This window comes from Labrus mixtus, chromosome 1 (assembly GCF_963584025.1).
Source record: "Labrus mixtus chromosome 1, fLabMix1.1, whole genome shotgun sequence".
NCBI classification, from domain to species: domain Eukaryota; kingdom Metazoa; phylum Chordata; class Actinopteri; order Labriformes; family Labridae; genus Labrus; species Labrus mixtus.
In genome coordinates this window covers 14949864-14966041 of record NC_083612.1, presented here as the reverse complement: position 1 = coordinate 14966041, position 16178 = coordinate 14949864, and the positions used below count along the sequence as shown (strand labels likewise).

General features: G+C 42.5%; 1 protein-coding gene across 2 annotated transcripts; it reads right to left on the bottom strand.

The window, feature by feature from the left end:
- Nucleotides 1–272: 272 nt before the first annotated feature.
- Nucleotides 273–15406, bottom strand: mapk6 (mitogen-activated protein kinase 6). Of its 2 annotated transcripts, none has more exons than XM_061034467.1 (8): nt 15204–15406; nt 10441–11316; nt 9999–10316; nt 4234–4378; nt 3728–3892; nt 3380–3575; nt 2989–3106; nt 273–2685 (listed from the first exon to the last, which is right to left on the bottom strand). In XM_061034467.1, the coding sequence occupies exons 2-8, from the start codon at nt 10675–10677 to the stop codon at nt 1594–1596; spliced, it is 2271 nt and encodes a 756-aa protein (XP_060890450.1). In that variant the 5' UTR covers nt 10678–11316; nt 15204–15406; the 3' UTR covers nt 273–1593. The 2 variants fall into 2 exon arrangements, with proteins under 2 accessions (XP_060890450.1, XP_060890489.1); XM_061034506.1 differs by lacking the exon at nt 15204–15406 and adding an exon at nt 12139–12293.
- Nucleotides 15407–16178: the final 772 nt, after the last annotated feature.

Here is a 16178-nt window from a genome sequence, read left to right as displayed (position 1 = left end):
TGGGACTTTGTGTACCCGGTCATCAGCTCTGATTTATGGTGGTGGTCTGAGTTAGAGCTACATTTAGCTGATGATTCAAAGCTTGTGTCCCAGCTCTCCCAGTGTAATGTAGCCTGCCTCTTAAACATTAAAAGTGGAGTCTGGAGGTGGCAGAGCTGTAGTCAGCACTTCTCCTCCGCCAACAACTATCTGATCCGAGTAGTTATAGAAAATGTTAATTACAAACTCAACACTAAGACAAGGTTATAAAAGAAGGAGCGATGAAAGCCAAACTCTTTGCCAGTAATTTTATTTGGAGATATTTTGTAGAACAGGGGAACCAATGATTACAAAAGAAGTCCATAAGTGTTCTACATGCTACACCGTAACCTAATTCATCATGCTTGCCTGGAAAAAGTACATAGAAATTTAACAAAAAACGTACAATTAAAACTGACGTACATTATACTCACCATTAACTTGACTTTAAATGTACCCTTCTCCTGTCTCCATGCACGCATTTTTTACATTACATTTAGATAAAAAATTAAGACTTTTAGGTGCTTCTTTAAACCATAGAGCAGTTTTTTTCCACTAAAGACAGAACGCACCTATAAATAAAAAACAAAAAAAAATGATATCCTTTTGGACAATATTGGTGGAAAACAGAAAGCCTCAACTCCTGACAGAACATAACAGATGAATTTGCATCCTAGCGTTAAACAAAGGAACACTTGCACGTCCACATAGTGCCGAAATTAAACTTGAAGTCTGTCCAACTCCTCAATCTTCAATAATCACATTGAAATAACACATTTTGATAAAATAAATATCGCACATCTGCTAGAAATAAATAATGATTACTGAAACACCTCACTATGTTAAATGCTAAAGTGAGACAGATTTCATCTATGTGACCACTTCATGGTATGAGGATGGTCATGTGTGTAAAGCACTAGTGCGGCTTCGAGTGTCTCTCGCGGCTGTTACCTTGAGGTAGATAACACATTTACATTAACGCCTACGATAATGGTTGCTGCTGGCATCATGTGTCAGATTTACAGTATGAAAGGGTTATTAAGGAAGCTTTCTTCAGGGAAAAAGAACATCATGAACAATTTTCTTTTTTCTTAAAAAAAAAAGAAAAAAAAAAGGAAATCCCAACCCCTTTTTTTCTTGTATCCCGTCCCACCAGGAAAGGTTGATTGAAAGCACTTTAAATGCCTACGGCAATGTCTGCGTCTGCCATCCTTCCTTATATCACAGTCAAACCCTATCTCTTCAATCAGAACCCTTCTCTTTACCTCCAGATAATTCTCTCCTTCTCTCTGTTGGTCTACAGTACTTGAAGCGAGCGAGTGACATGCCAGGTTAGCAATGAGGTCGTAGACATTAACCCATGAAGGCCTGGTGATCAAGGCTCAGAGTGATGACCAAAACTCTTTAAATATAATAAACCACCCCGCTCAACTCTTAAAAAAAGAAATTAAAAGTAACAATTGTAAAAAAGGTATGAAATGATTCAAGTACAATAATATACCATGTCATTTAAGAAAAACAACATAAAAACAAAACTACCTAGTTTTTGCACTGTACGGGAGGATATATATTTCTTTAATTAAGATGTTTGAAGATGCTGCTGTATGTTTTATGGGCGATTTGTGGGGAACATTTGACAGCGCAGGTGGTGAGTGACGTCTGGATGGATTTTAGAGGCAAGTCATCGGTGCTGTCAAAGCCGGGCAGCGCAAGAGAGTCCAGTTGCATGTTAAGCACAATCTCTGTGTTCCTGCAGAGGAAGCTCTCCTCCTCCGAGGGCTCTGTCTCCGTAGTGGCGACAGTCTCTGCAACCACCTCCTCCTTCCGGCTGAACAGGCGGTCCAGGTAGCTGGTGTAAGTGCTCTCCTTCTGGTAGGGGTCCTCTTTATGAATGTCCCAGCATGCTTCGTCAATCAAACAGCCACTCTCGCTGATTCTCTCCCCAGAGCCGAAGCTCTCCCAGGGCTGAGTGGGCCGGACGCCGTCTCCTACGACGACCCCTTGCCCCACTCCGCCTAACTGGGCAAGGTTCACCAGGCACTTCTCCTCCTTCTCTTGACTTATGGACTTGGACATGGAGCCGGAGCGCGGGGCTTCCAGCTGGGAAACGGAAGAGTTGAGCTCATTCAGGAGGCCCACCTCGTTGAGCAGGGTGGCCTCCTGACAGGGCTCGGGCTGCAGGCTCAGTTTGATGGTGCTGGCGATGAAGGAGTCAAAGTCAAAGCCCTGGTTCTGCTGGCCCTGAGGCTTCTCTGTTTGATGTTTCTCCTGCTCTCTGTCCTTCTCCACCGGACTCTGGGTCTTCTCAGCCTCCTGCAGTGCGATCTGGGCCTTCACCAGCCCGTTCTTCTCACACTTGCTCTTGGCTTTGCGGTCTGCTTTCTCCTTGCTCTGCTGCTCCTTCCAGTTTGAGAGGTCGATGATGAGCTTGGGCTCGTGGTAGTGGTTGACTTCACTGTCCCGCCAGATGAGGTTGTCCAGGTAGGAGGGCGACACAGCCTTGTAGTTACAGGTGTGGCTGCACTGCAGGTCACAGTATTTGTTCTCGTGGTGGTCGTCGTCATTGTCCTCCCAAGAACGCTCCAGTGGGAACATGGTGGAGTAGTCGTAGGACGGCTCATCCAGGAACTTCTCCCGATCTCCATCAGCATATTTACGAGGATCCACCTGGAGACAGACCGCAGCAACCATTTAGTCTTTGTTAAAGGAAATCTTAAGCAAGTCAGAAGTAGACATGTTATTTTTATAAAATACATAAATATCCTTCAGCCTTGAATACTTGAGCTCATTTTAAAGCAATCTTTGTTGAGCTGTACAACACTTGATCTGTGCTTCTTCACATTCTGCAAACATTTTGTTTGTGCAACTCTTCACCATGGTCCTTGTTGTTTTTTTAAGTAAATTGAAATGAATAGAGAAGAAACAGATTTACAGTTGAATGGAGATGGAAATGTCAAAATTCAAACATACCTGAACCTCCTCCTCGTCGGTTACATCAGAGAGAGCCCTTGGGTCAACCTGTACTTCGTCTGGGTCGTGGGTGCTGTGCAAATGCCAGTCAGCCTCTGACAGCTGACTTTCATGATACCTAAGGAAGAACGACAGAGAAAATTAAGTACACACAGATGCAAAAAAACAAACAAAAAGTCCAGTACAGGTTCAAACGAAGAACATTTTCCTTTTCTTGTTATGTAATCTGCACATCCATTTATGACTAAATGAAAAGCAGATAAATCTCCACTGAAACTTAGGTTACAAGAGGAACTTAGTGAAACAACAACAAAAATGTAACCATATATAAATATATAACAAAAGCCTGGAGACAACAGGTGTTTGAGAGGGAAAAAGCAAACGAGCATACCTGTCCCAGGTGTGGCTGTGGCTCTGGTCCATGAGCAGGATATCATCTACTTCATCCTCAATGTGAAAGGGGTGCAGAGAGATTGGCTCATCCAGGGGGAATGAGTAGTCAGCCATATAGGGGTGGGCCAGGGCCTCTTCTGCAGTCAAACGATCCATGGGGTTAAAAGTCAGGATCTTCTCCAGGAAATCCAACGCTGCAGAGAGAAAGACCCAAGTTGTTTATTAAGTAGGAAACATGCGAGTGACATGGAAGAATATGACCCTAACCCTTACGGTGGGTCTACGTTCATAACAGTACTTCACAATCCTTTGATATCTTCTACATGAATAAATAAGTGGTACTCACCTTGGGGACTAACGTCAGGCAGCAACTTGGCCAGTGGTGTGTGAGGCGTGGACATGTCGTTGCGGATGAAGACTGGGATGACACTGTGGAGCTCCTGGCAGTCTTCCTCTCGCAGCACAGGAATGGACTCCAGTATCAGCTGCATCTGCTCCAGTTCATGGGCTCCTGACAGAACAGACGGACAAATGTCAGGCGCTTCTCTTAGAAGAGTTACGCAACATTCAACAGCGGCACGACTGGGTTAGTTTGTTTTAAATGAGGCTGAGCGCAGAAGATCATGAGAACTGGGATGTTATTCGCCCTGTTGTCAGCTCAAGGAAATTCCAACAAACATGAACAGTCAGTCAAACCCTGCTCACTAGCAGGATGAGCAAACACCTCATCAGATATATGCTCCTGTATTAACTTCATAACAGTGACCCAGTTTGCTTCAAAGATTACTCTCAATTAATTTACATATGAGGTGTTACAGTGAGTCAGACATAAGAAACTGAGTCAACATTTACCAGCAAAGAGGGTTTTCCCTGTGAGCATTTCGGCGAAGATGCAACCAGCAGCCCACATGTCGATGGCTTTGGTGTAGTTGTTGGGAGAGAGCAGCAGGCGTGGAGACCTGTACCATTTTGTGACAAGACCTTCGGAGAGGTGGCCCTGTGGCAGAAGAGATGAGGAATATTTAATGGGATAATAAAAAACTCAAAAGAAAGAAAGTACAGTAGAGACAGTCTATGAACCGTAACATTACAGAAACTAGTCTTGTTTATGAGCTGTTGAGTCATAATGTTTGGTCAGTAGTTCCCAGCTAAGAGGCTCTAAAATCTGCTTTTCTGTCAGATATGAAAAATTGTTAATACTTTTTTCATGTGCCCTGATGTTTGCCGTTCCACACTGCTGCTCAACACGAGTCTAACGATCACACCATGCCTGCTGGTCCGTGCTAAACCCAATGACCCCCCCCCTCCCCGTGCCTTCTCCTTGACGGCCCTGCTCTGTGCAGGTCACGTACGCAGCCCAGAGAGGAGACAAAGACCCCAGAGAGAAAAGACAGATGAAAGGGGGGCGATCGGACACGTGCAGGCCCTGTCAGCAGTCTGAGAGAGCAGGATAATCCCCCGCTGCCACACACTCGCTCACCAATGACACACCAGTGACTCCAATCTGCACTCTGGTCTCACACAGTACCTGACTACTATCAGGAACAGGAGGACAGTGGAAACAAAGGAAATTGACCTGTGTGCATGTGTGTACACTCGTTCATTGGGGGAGGGGATGTGGTAAAATAACACCCCTGCTGCCCTTTCTCTCCCTCACATTCAGTTGACGTCAGTGGTGAGACCAAAATGGTCGTCTCACTATTAAACTGGCCTCCTCTTTCCATCCTAAATTAGCCATATATGCCAGTCACCTCGCCCTGCATGCCATTGTTTTGATGGGCCTGTAAATGGCACACCATGTTGACTGTAGATATGCCATCAATCTTTAGCTAATATGTTTGTCTGAGTGTAGTGGTGGCTTTCAACAAGTAGCTTGTAAGGAATTACAAGGTAGTGACTCACATGCAGGTCACACCTCAACTGCTGACTGAAACGTGCCAGCCTGTCCAGCAGCCACTCAAACAAACACAAATTGTATCTAACCTATGTGAATGTGGTTACCATGAGGAAATATATGCAACCATCCAAGCAGAACATTGCTACAGATATGTAGATCATGTTAGCTGAGTGTAAGGTCATTGCGAAAGGACATTTCTGCGTGCAATGGACTCTGAATTAAAAAGAAGCAGATTAGAGTTTTACATTCCAGCTGAACATGATGCGTTTTATTTAACCCCAGCAGCTGGAGTTCAACTTAAAACAGTTTTTACTTAAACTGAAGTGCAGACACATAGGCATCAAAGAATGAGCCGTCTCAGTATCTCTTGCAACAGAAGGTGAATAACTCATCACCTGATCTAGATCAGAAGAGGGTGACATTTAATGACTCATCAAGACTCCCTCAGTGTGTCACACCTCCCTTAGTTACAGTAAAATTCAGCTGCTCTGACCAGATGTGATTAAAGGTGGATGGTGTTTTTTTTTCCTATTCACAGAAGATGTTGACTGAAGACTAACTGAGGTTTCTATGCTGGCACTGAATGTATTTCAGTCTCCACCCACCCACACACGTGAATCCTTTCACAGGCAAAGCATTGAGCTGTAAATAGCAGGCTAAGTGGAGCGTCACCGCAGTCTGACACGTTGGACATATAAACCTCATTATGGGTGAAGTATGTATGTTACTTTTGATTTATGAGGACAAGTATGAAGCTAGAGCTGCAACGATTAATTGCTAAAAAAAAAACAAAAAAAACAATTTGCTGTTTCAGCTTCCCAAATACAAGGATATCCTGCTTTATGTCATTTCATAAATCAGGGATCATGAGTTTTTTTGACTGTTGGTTTGACAAAAGAAGGAATCTGAAGAGGAGTACAACTACAAATGCAAGTTGATATACATGTTGGGAGCAACAAGATGATCTTTTTAAGTTTAGGGAGTAACTGAAACCACCTTTTGGATATTCATTAAACTTACAGGCAACTCCCATCTATTATTCTTGTGAGCTCATGTGAAGTCTGGAGCCAGACAAGCTTGTAGCTGAAAAAATAATTAGGTCAAATGTGTGTACTTCATTTGTGTGTTGTACAGGATGCTTGTGTGGGTAAAAGGACCTCTATGAACCCTCCGACCTACTTAACCGTACTTATAACATTCCATAAAACTGAGTTATTACCTCTCACATCATCAAATATTTCTGACTTTATGTTGAGCGACAGACAAGGATCAGGATCCTACATTCAACAACTTCCTGTGTTGACATTGAGAAACTACTTTGACTTACTGGTATGTTACAATGCAAATAGACCATATGGTCTATATTTGCCATTTATCTTGCACCACTAGTCCTCACTGCACCTCTAAATATGAAGACATGTGTTGCCACAGTGAGCAGATTACTTAGCTACGGCAAACATTTAAAATGTTATAGTATCCTGACATACTGTACAGTCTAATTTTTTTGTATGAAAAGAGAACACAACACATGCTAAAAACTAATGGGTGAGAATATATCAAAAATCTTTCTCTCTCTTTTAAAAGGGTGTGCCAGAGCTTAAATGAACACAGGGTTTAGATCAGATTCATAGTGGCTCCTACAACAAGAAAAAGAGCTGCCTGGGAAAAGGAGGGGAGTCTGGGTTGGAGAAGTTAGATGAGTGCATGTGAATTCTTGTCATTCTTGATCCTGCGCCACCTTGAGGGTTGGCCTTGCAGTTCACACGGGCAGAAACAACTGGTTTTCTCACAACAATAGAGAGACGGCACAGAAACATGGGTAGTCCTGGCAAGCTGCATATGGCATACATAAAGTAAAAGCCATGCAAGATTAGTAAACGCCTAAATGGTATCATGAGAGGTGCTGTCTTTAATAATCCGAGCAACACAAAACAGTAGGAACATGAGAGGATAAAAGATGGATCAAAAACCTTGTACTTCACCACTGATGCATGAATCTAAATACGTCATTACTGAATCTACGCCAGAGACTGAGATCCACTGGCAGAGGGAGCTTCTTTATTTAGAAGCTATGCTATTCAAATAACATGCACTCAGCCACCCAGCTGCTTCGTCTCACCCAGTCTGCTTCAAGTAGTGGTTGGTTGTGAAAGCAAATTTGCCCCCAGTGATTCTGCCCCCAATGTCTGGCCAACACTGAAACCAATTGTTTTTCTACGCCTCCACACTCCACTGGGCACCTTAGTGTCCTGGGAGGGTGATGGGTTCATTTTCACACAAGCCTCATTTGATACATGACACCAGACTGCGCACACTCTAGCAGAGTGACTGTAGGTGGTGTCATGTTAAAGTGGCAGGTCGAGGTATCAGAGTCCTCCCTGCCCCAACCAAACCACTGTTGTTATCAAAGCAGGGACAGAAACAGCAGCCGTTTGAAAAAAGAGCAGGGTCAAGTCTATTCGAATAAGAGTGCCTACAGTATCTGTTTCCTTGTCAAAAATCAGCTACCATAGTCTGCTGCAGTTTTACAGCAAACAAAAGTGGAGAAAAAAAAGAGCTGACCCTAATGAAGCAGCTTTTTAATTCTCCTTAGTCTGTGTGTTTCCCCACAAGGAAAAACTGTGTATAGAGGGGGAAAAGAAGATCATATGGCTATTTGTTCCAGTAGTGGTGCTAGTATTTGAAATTTATCTGATACAGCCTCAAATCTGGAATCAGGTAGTGAGTACACCAGCCTATGCACTAATCTGCATGAATTTATTAGCCATAAAAGGCTGATGAATACATTTGTTTTCTAACTCTTTTTGGTACTAGTTTTAAAAAAATCTACTAGGAAGGAGATAAAGGCATCAGAACATTTCCACAAACGGCAGCACTACTTTGTTTCATATGAAAGAGAATTACACAGCCATAGTTTGGAAAGGAGAGCAGGGTCAAATCCTTTTAAAGTCAGTGCGCCGACAGCGGTTGTGCTTATGACAAAAACCCAGAACTACAGGAGACAAAAGTCAAATACATGAGAGCTGACCCCAAACAAGCAGCATTTAATACCCCCTAGCCCGCATGTTTCCCCATGAGGACAAACTGCTTATATAAAGGGAAAAAAACCCACATGGAAAACCCTGCTGTAGGGGAGGAGTGCAGTTACATTGGGCAAGTGACTTCAGTGACTGAACTGTCTGTAAAACTCTCACTTATTCCTGGCAAACATGAGGCCTCATCTTCAGCTTTCTGAGACACAACTATTGTCTCAACCGCAGATGTGACTCATGAGATTATAGAAGTCATGGCAAAAAATGTGACTATACTACAGAAGGCTAGTAGTAGTAATAGGGGTGGTTGCAAGCTGGAACAAGTAGTAAACAAGTGTGTACAGGTCTGCCTCAGAGAGATGTATGATGTCCCTTGTCCTCCTGGATGTGTAAGGGATATGAATGAGGCTATGTTAGCCAGAGGAGTCAGATCACGTGAGCCCTCTTCAGACAGTCCAATGACTAATCTGAGACACGTGTAAGCATCTGACTGCCTCAAGATGCAGCAACTACAGTGAGAGAGGGGGGGGAGGGAGATTTCCCAAACAAGATTCCCTCACATCACACCACCATATGGTCTCGGACTAGAATTTCCTCATCCCTTTATAAGGTGACAGAAAGACACAAGGGCGAAACAGGCCATCCACCTGGCTACAATTACACAAGCTAATCTATACTGTTCTTGTACTAAAGAGCAAAGCCTTAATTGCTGCCGTAAGACAGCTTCACAAACAAAATACAGGTTTATAGGGAGCAGTGGGTACACTGAACATTTGGTGTGTTGACATCTGGCTTTTAATGGCCAAGTTTACATGTTGCTGGCATCAGATGTGAAACAAGGATAAAAACAGTAACACATCAGCCGATTTCACATGTGCACTCCTTTCAGGGGTACTCTGAAAAACTCCTGATCTGGATGTTCACAAAATGCACCTCACAGTGGGAGACTATCCTGGTCGGATTGGAGGTGGTTCTCCTGAGGCAAGAGATTACAAACAGAAAATTGCGGAAGTGGCGGTATTTGCCTTTATATCAGTGCTACGTGTAGACAGAATCACAATATCAACAGAAGAGCAGAGAATACCATATTGGTGAACAGAAACCACAACGCAGCAGTTCAATTACATGCACACAGATCGTACCGGTCATGTGCATACAATGTATGGTTGTGCACCAATCGCAAGGAATAAACGTTACTCCCCCTCCCATTGAGGCTGAACAATTTCATAAAGGCTGAACTACCTTCTACATTAGCATTTTTGCCATTTTTTCCCAACATGGAAGTGTGGATTTACTTTATCTTTTAATATAATGAACCCACTTATTTTTAAATTTAGATCTGGAATCAAGCCTGTTTTCACTTGTAGAAGTGGAAGAAAAACAGTTCCCAGGGTTTTGCTTTCCGCTGCTTCAATTCTCCTGACAGGGGAAACAGAGGCGTTACTTCAAGGAACCACATCCCGTCTTATTAACTTCCTGCTGTGAAACTGCATCAACCCATGGGAGCACCACATTACTGGGGAAATATAACCTAAACATCACGTGTCGTAGCAACAAAAAGCTTATCTATGGGAACAAAGAGTGCAAAATAATCAACAAGTTCTCTTCTCAGAACTCAATAAAATCAATACACCATTTTTTCAAAACTACTTGTTTAACTGGAACCGCTACTTTAAAACTGATCCTACCTTGTGGGAGTAGTGTGGGTCCATGATGCGTGCCAGCCCAAAGTCCCCAATCTTCAGCACCAGGTCCTCTGTGTTAACAAAGAGGTTGGCAGGCTTGAGGTCACGGTGCAGCACATTGGCAGAGTGGATATACTTAAGGCCCCTGAGGAGCTGGTACATGAAGAGCCTGGCGTGGCCCTCAGACAGAAGGCCCCTGTCCAACAACTGACACAGGTCAGTCTCCATGTACTCCTGCACAATGTAGACAGAGTTGACCTCTGTCAGAGACACCACATCCTCTGTTAGCCTGCGTCCGTTGGGGCCTAGTGTCTCAAACACCTGGTGACATATAGAAAAAAAAGGTTAGACTTAAAAACTTTCAAAGCTAGACATGAATATATTTCTTTCAACAATGGAAAATATGTTACTCTTAACTACGCTTGGCATGCTCCTCGCATCTTACCTTGACAATGTTGTCATGGTCGAGGCGTCTGATAATCTTGATTTCCCGTAGGGCGTGTTTCACACTCTGTGGGTCGGTCAAGATGATTTTCTTTACAGCTACTCGCTTGTCACAGTCGGTGTCCACTGCTGAGAACACCAGGCCGTTCCCTCCGTAGCCAAGAGGCTTTAAGTCCATGTAACGAGACCCCAGGTCAAAGCCGTGGATGTTCATCAGGGACTCAAACTTCTCCGCCATGACGACTAGTTTCGCTTTTTATTCACCAGGCTCCTGCTTTATGTAACGTTAGGCCTGTTTTTTTAAGTCCAATCTTAACACCAACAGGGGAATTTATTTGACAATTCACCTACTGCTTTCAGAGGCTGAGCTTACTGACCCCTGTATAGATGACTACTCAGTCCCCCCTTTCTAACCGTCACTGTCAAATGTGGGGCACAAATGTACAATCCATCTTTCTTTCCATTTTGAAAAAGGAGAGGAAATGTTCAAGTTTAATTCCTCCACAAATCCTCACCGTTTTATACTACACTAGTGTTTTCAGACTGCAATGGAATGGACTTGAATGAGGCCAATTAAAAAGCACTGATAATATGTTTACCTATAAAAGCATGTAGTTGCATCCTTACAGTGCAGATACATTCAGTGTATGACTGGTCCTGAGCAGCTTCATGTAAAGTGTGCCTTAATGCACGGTTTTTTGTGTTTGTTTGAAATATTGATCTTCGCTGTTACTTTCCTGTCAAGCAGCCGGGTTTGTAAAACAGAAATGAGTCTGGCCTTTAAGTCTTCAAAGTAATTATTCACCCTCAATGATCAGGTGGCTCAAGCTCGCCACAGTCGCAATCAAAACTATCCTCCATTTTACTTGGGTATATCCTGAAAGACAAGAGGAAACAGAAAACAAGAAAAGCTTAGGATTGTAGTGCATACTGTTTACAGAGCCAAACAACAGGAGGTATAACTATCCTCTAAGAGGGTTTACGCAGAAATAATCAACCATTCAAATGGGAATTTTGTCATACATTGGCCTCATTAAGATTAAAATACTTTCGGTATTTCAACAAAAGTAACAAACAACAATATTCTTCTTCTTCTTCTTCGTCGGCTTTAGTGTAAACGTGGTGTCTAATGGAAACCAACCTTCCCCCCCGCCCGTTTCCAGCGCTTGCTGGTCCGGTTTCTTAGTATCGGTGAAAAAAAAGAAAAGAAAAAAAAGAGGTGTACCCACTGGGGTTTACGCTTTGAAATGTATGAGTGCACTCACATACAATTTGCCTTATAATATAACAATATGTATCTATTATTTGTTAATACCGCCTATTTCTGGCCTTCACCCGGTCTGACTGGCTGGCGGAAAAAGCCGATAATGGTAGCGTGACGGCGGGCAGACGAGCCACAGACTTCCGTCGACTTGGATCTTATTTTTAATATTGCCATGGCCACCATTCGACATACACATTGTCTGCGTTATATACAGACAAAAACTGACCCCTGTCCAGTACATATTTCATAAAAGTCAGACAAAACGTAGAGGTGAAACCCGGTGATAGCAGGAACAAAGGGCTCGTTGTTGGTTTCTGACTACGTGGAAACAGCACAAAGCCGACCACCGCAAAAAGATGAATAAAAAAAAAATAAACACACATAGGCCTACGTGTAAACAGCTGAGGCAAAATCGACACGTGAGAGTTTACTTACAGTCCTTATTCGTAGCATTGGTCTAGTTATATCTTTAATCAAACCTAGACCAGGTTTGACTGCGCTCCGCTACCGACCTCTGCGGATCTGTTGCAATCGCCATTGAGGCTGGGCAGAGCTAAGAGAGGGAGTGTGTCGTCACAATGCTGCCTTCACGGTCTGTCGGATATACCCTAACTAAAGAGGAGAGCACCTCCAGTGTAGACATGATTAGGTTGCAGTTTTGCGGACTTTTCGCCTCTCTGGTCATTTTTTTATTTATATATATATATATATTTTTTGTTTACATTGAGCGTGTATCTGTTTGATCAATGCTCTAAGTTATAGTTGACAACGAGATGACGATAAAAATATAATTCAAAGTCACTCTCATGGTGATTGAGTTCGTTCATGCAGGTTATAGGCCTAAGTACAGACTCAAAGACTGGGTATAATAGTATATTACATAAAATACATTTGAGTGACATAGGTATCCTTAATGGTCCTTAGAAACAACCATTTTCTCTGTAATACTTTTTCTGTCAATCCTTTGTTCGTCTTTAAGATATTGTATAGGCTATAATGTAATAAAGGGCAAAATAATGGAGGCTTTGTGTATTTTATGTCATATTTCCAAATGATTGTAGTCGGGATTAATTACAATTATCAAGAAATAAATGAATCAAATAAAAAACGATAACTTTAAACTGCTACCGCCCCGACCGCAATACGGAACTGTTTATTATATATTGTTCTTCCGAGCAGCACTTGAATGCAGCAGGGATTCATTCAAAACATGTGTTTATGGGATCACATGACAGCGGTAGATTCAAAATCCAGCTTCATATTTACTTACAGTTTAACGGATGCAATAATAACAGCGCGTGTCAATCTTCCAGTAAACTGCATGCGTAGCACGTTTCAAACAAAGTCCAGTAATTAAAATTTGCAATCCTTGTAAAACCATAAGCCTAGGCCTACATGCAGGCTAGGTTAAACAGAGATGGAGGGAGATATTAGGTTGCATTTTTCCTTTGCTTTTATGTGTTGTTGTTTTTTTCAGCCTGCATGTGATCAGGGAAAATGGGTGAAAACAATCTCTGTATCGCTCATAGGCCTACGAAGTTATGAAAAATAGAAAAACATGGTAAGCAAAACCAAAATACCACGTAACATGACAGTTTCTTTCTCTTACCTGAGTAACAGACATTATATGTTTGACAAAAATCTTGTTAAAATGTCTTCACAGGCCTGTTTTCGCATCGAACACCAACAGTAGCCTATCGGTTGTTTTTTTTTTGTTTCATCTGTTGTTTGTTGGATTCTTCCACGATTTGTTTTTCCTCAGCCTATTTGTTTTTGATGGGAATTATAGTTGTTTTCGGATTATGGCATGCATTAGCCGTGCCAGTGAGAAAATCGCAGTGACAGTACACTCACTGCAGCTTGAGGATTTAGAAAGTCCATCTGGTACTGTGATGCGCATGGTGTTTCTCTTTCAGCGGTCCGCCCTCACATCTGATCTCCACGAGGTTCACAATTCCCGAGCAAAACAAATTCAAGAGATAAAAAGAAAAATTGGGCATTTCTATGTTCAGAGACAATATTCAGACTGCGGTTAGTATCCCACAGCCTGCAGCGATAGCTCCTCTCTCTGTGTGGATGCTGCTGAATGCATGGATGGGCGGGCAGCAGCATCACAGCCGCAACAACGAGTCTACATCAGCATCCGCAGACAGACCATGTGGGAACGCATGTGCCCAAGAATGCAGATGCCTCTCACAGGCCGGGATGGGCTCTGCGATGGAGAAACAGCAGGGACCGCATGCGGACTGAGCTATATGCGACAGACTCAGAGAACGACTTATTGTAGGGCATATCAGAGAGGGCAATATTAGGAAAAGATGTCCTACTTTAGTTGCGAATGAAGTGTGTAGGGTTAGGGTTCTCGGATAGTCTATCTATCCCTAAAACCTCTGGTTAAGATATGATTACCTTAATTTTAAAGGGAAACTGAAAAAGTAGGGATGATAGATAGATAGATAGATAGATAGACAGACAGACAGACAGACAGACAGATAGATAGATAGACAGACAGACAGATAGATAGACAGATAGATAGATTGATAGACTATTTCCTTGTTTAAACATTGAAGTTAATAGGTTTATTGGACTATTTTTTGGAGAGTTTCAATTTAGTCAGTCATTTCATGCAATAATATAATTATTGCATGAAAAAGATATCCTATTTTAAATAGTCAGGAGTTAAGGCAGTGCACTACTGCTCTAAAGTATACTTCATCAGAACAGATTCTTTCTAACCTGGCTACTCTGAGGGACGCACTGCCACCTCTACGCCGAATCATACACTTTGTGTCTTTAGAAACTTGGCAAGATGGCTTGAAACTTTCCTTAACATAACCTAGCTCTGTCCTCTGCCCCCTCCCTTTCATCAGTACTTAGTCTGATCAAAGCACTGTTGATAGTTTAATGCCATGTTAGTAGATAAGGCATTGCTTGCCCCATTAGTCCTCTTTGACCCTGGCTGTGCATGAATGAATGGAGGTCAGAAGCTGAAGCAAATCTATCACACCCTCCCTGTGGGGGTCAAATTCAGCTCTTAACTGTTTTAGAGGAGAAAAGTCTTCTTCTCTTATTTGTATTCCAGTCACAAGTAATAGCAAACAAGGTGTCTCCGGCAGGGTCATTACAGCCGGCCTCACTTGTTACATCATGACATGAGATAAATAGTTGATATCAAGTCTGAGTCCACTGACTTTGTCATTCAGCTGAGATTACAGAGGCGCCACTTAAACTTAACTCAAATGTAAGTGCCATATTAACTGTAATGTTGGGGTTAAGTACAGTACTGTTGCAATCAGGGTCGTCTGTGTCAAGCATACAGTAAGTCCCGATCATGTGGTATATGAACTTATGCACACAGGTCATACATCAGCTAGCTCACTGTATCACAAGACTTTTGACCTTTTCTTATTTATTTTTTCAATTGAGTGCCTAGCTAAATATGCCCCAAATATCTCAGGTGGATACTTTTGAATGAAAAAGGAAATCTTTTTGCAACTTACCGAAACTGAATTGGTCCTTAGAAGACGGGCACAACATGGTTGAAAAGTTAATATTCCATTCAGTAGAAGTTGCACTTAATATCCAAACACTGTAGGTCCAACAGGCAGACAGGTGTAGAGGTCTCAGTGCATTCCAGTATATGAGTATGTGAATGTATTCTCAGAGTGTTATGCTACTCCATGTGCCTCTGGCTCTGAGGTGGAGCTCCATTGACAGTTAATATAGGCCAGGCCAGAGAGGGGAGGAGACTGCTCTGTGTATGGCTTGGCCTTTTAGTGTGTCAGACCTACCAACACCACCACCTCTCTCGCGTCTCTCTCTCTCTTTCACTGCTACTTAATTACTCTTTACTGATTTTTTTTCCCCTCATTTTTAAATCTGCTCTTGTTGTTGACGTTTTGGTTCAGTCCGAGCAAAGATTAACCTTCAGTGTGAAACATTTTCCCATTTCTCTGTAAGACCGTTCCAAATCCAGTTTTGGTGATTCATAATTTTTTTGATCTGTCAGCTTACATGAAAGGATTACACAATCTAACATGGTTGTGAATGTGTCACTCTGGATGATATACATTTTGCAAAAACATTTGAAAGGAATACAAAATGAATTAAAAAAATGCTCATCCAGTTATAATCGAGGCAGATTTTCTCACATGCTGCACATTGTTGGTGATTTCTTTTGGATCAGTGTTTTGCAAAGAACAGATTCTAATGTGCAACAAACACTTCTGTGTGTTTGCAGCTGATCCTCTGTATGGGCGTCTCTGAGTTTTATCGCTCACGGAAATGGTAAGACTCAGCGGGAAGTTTATGAACTCTTGATTCTACAAATGTCAGAGACGAGTCACAGCTGATCCATGTGGAGTGCAATGTGTGCCTGTTTTCATGCTGCTCCACATTTCTCATGTTGTCTTCATGAAACCCCTGTCGGCTGTCTGCTGCAGTCACAACATCACATGGTGGGTGTCTGCCACTCT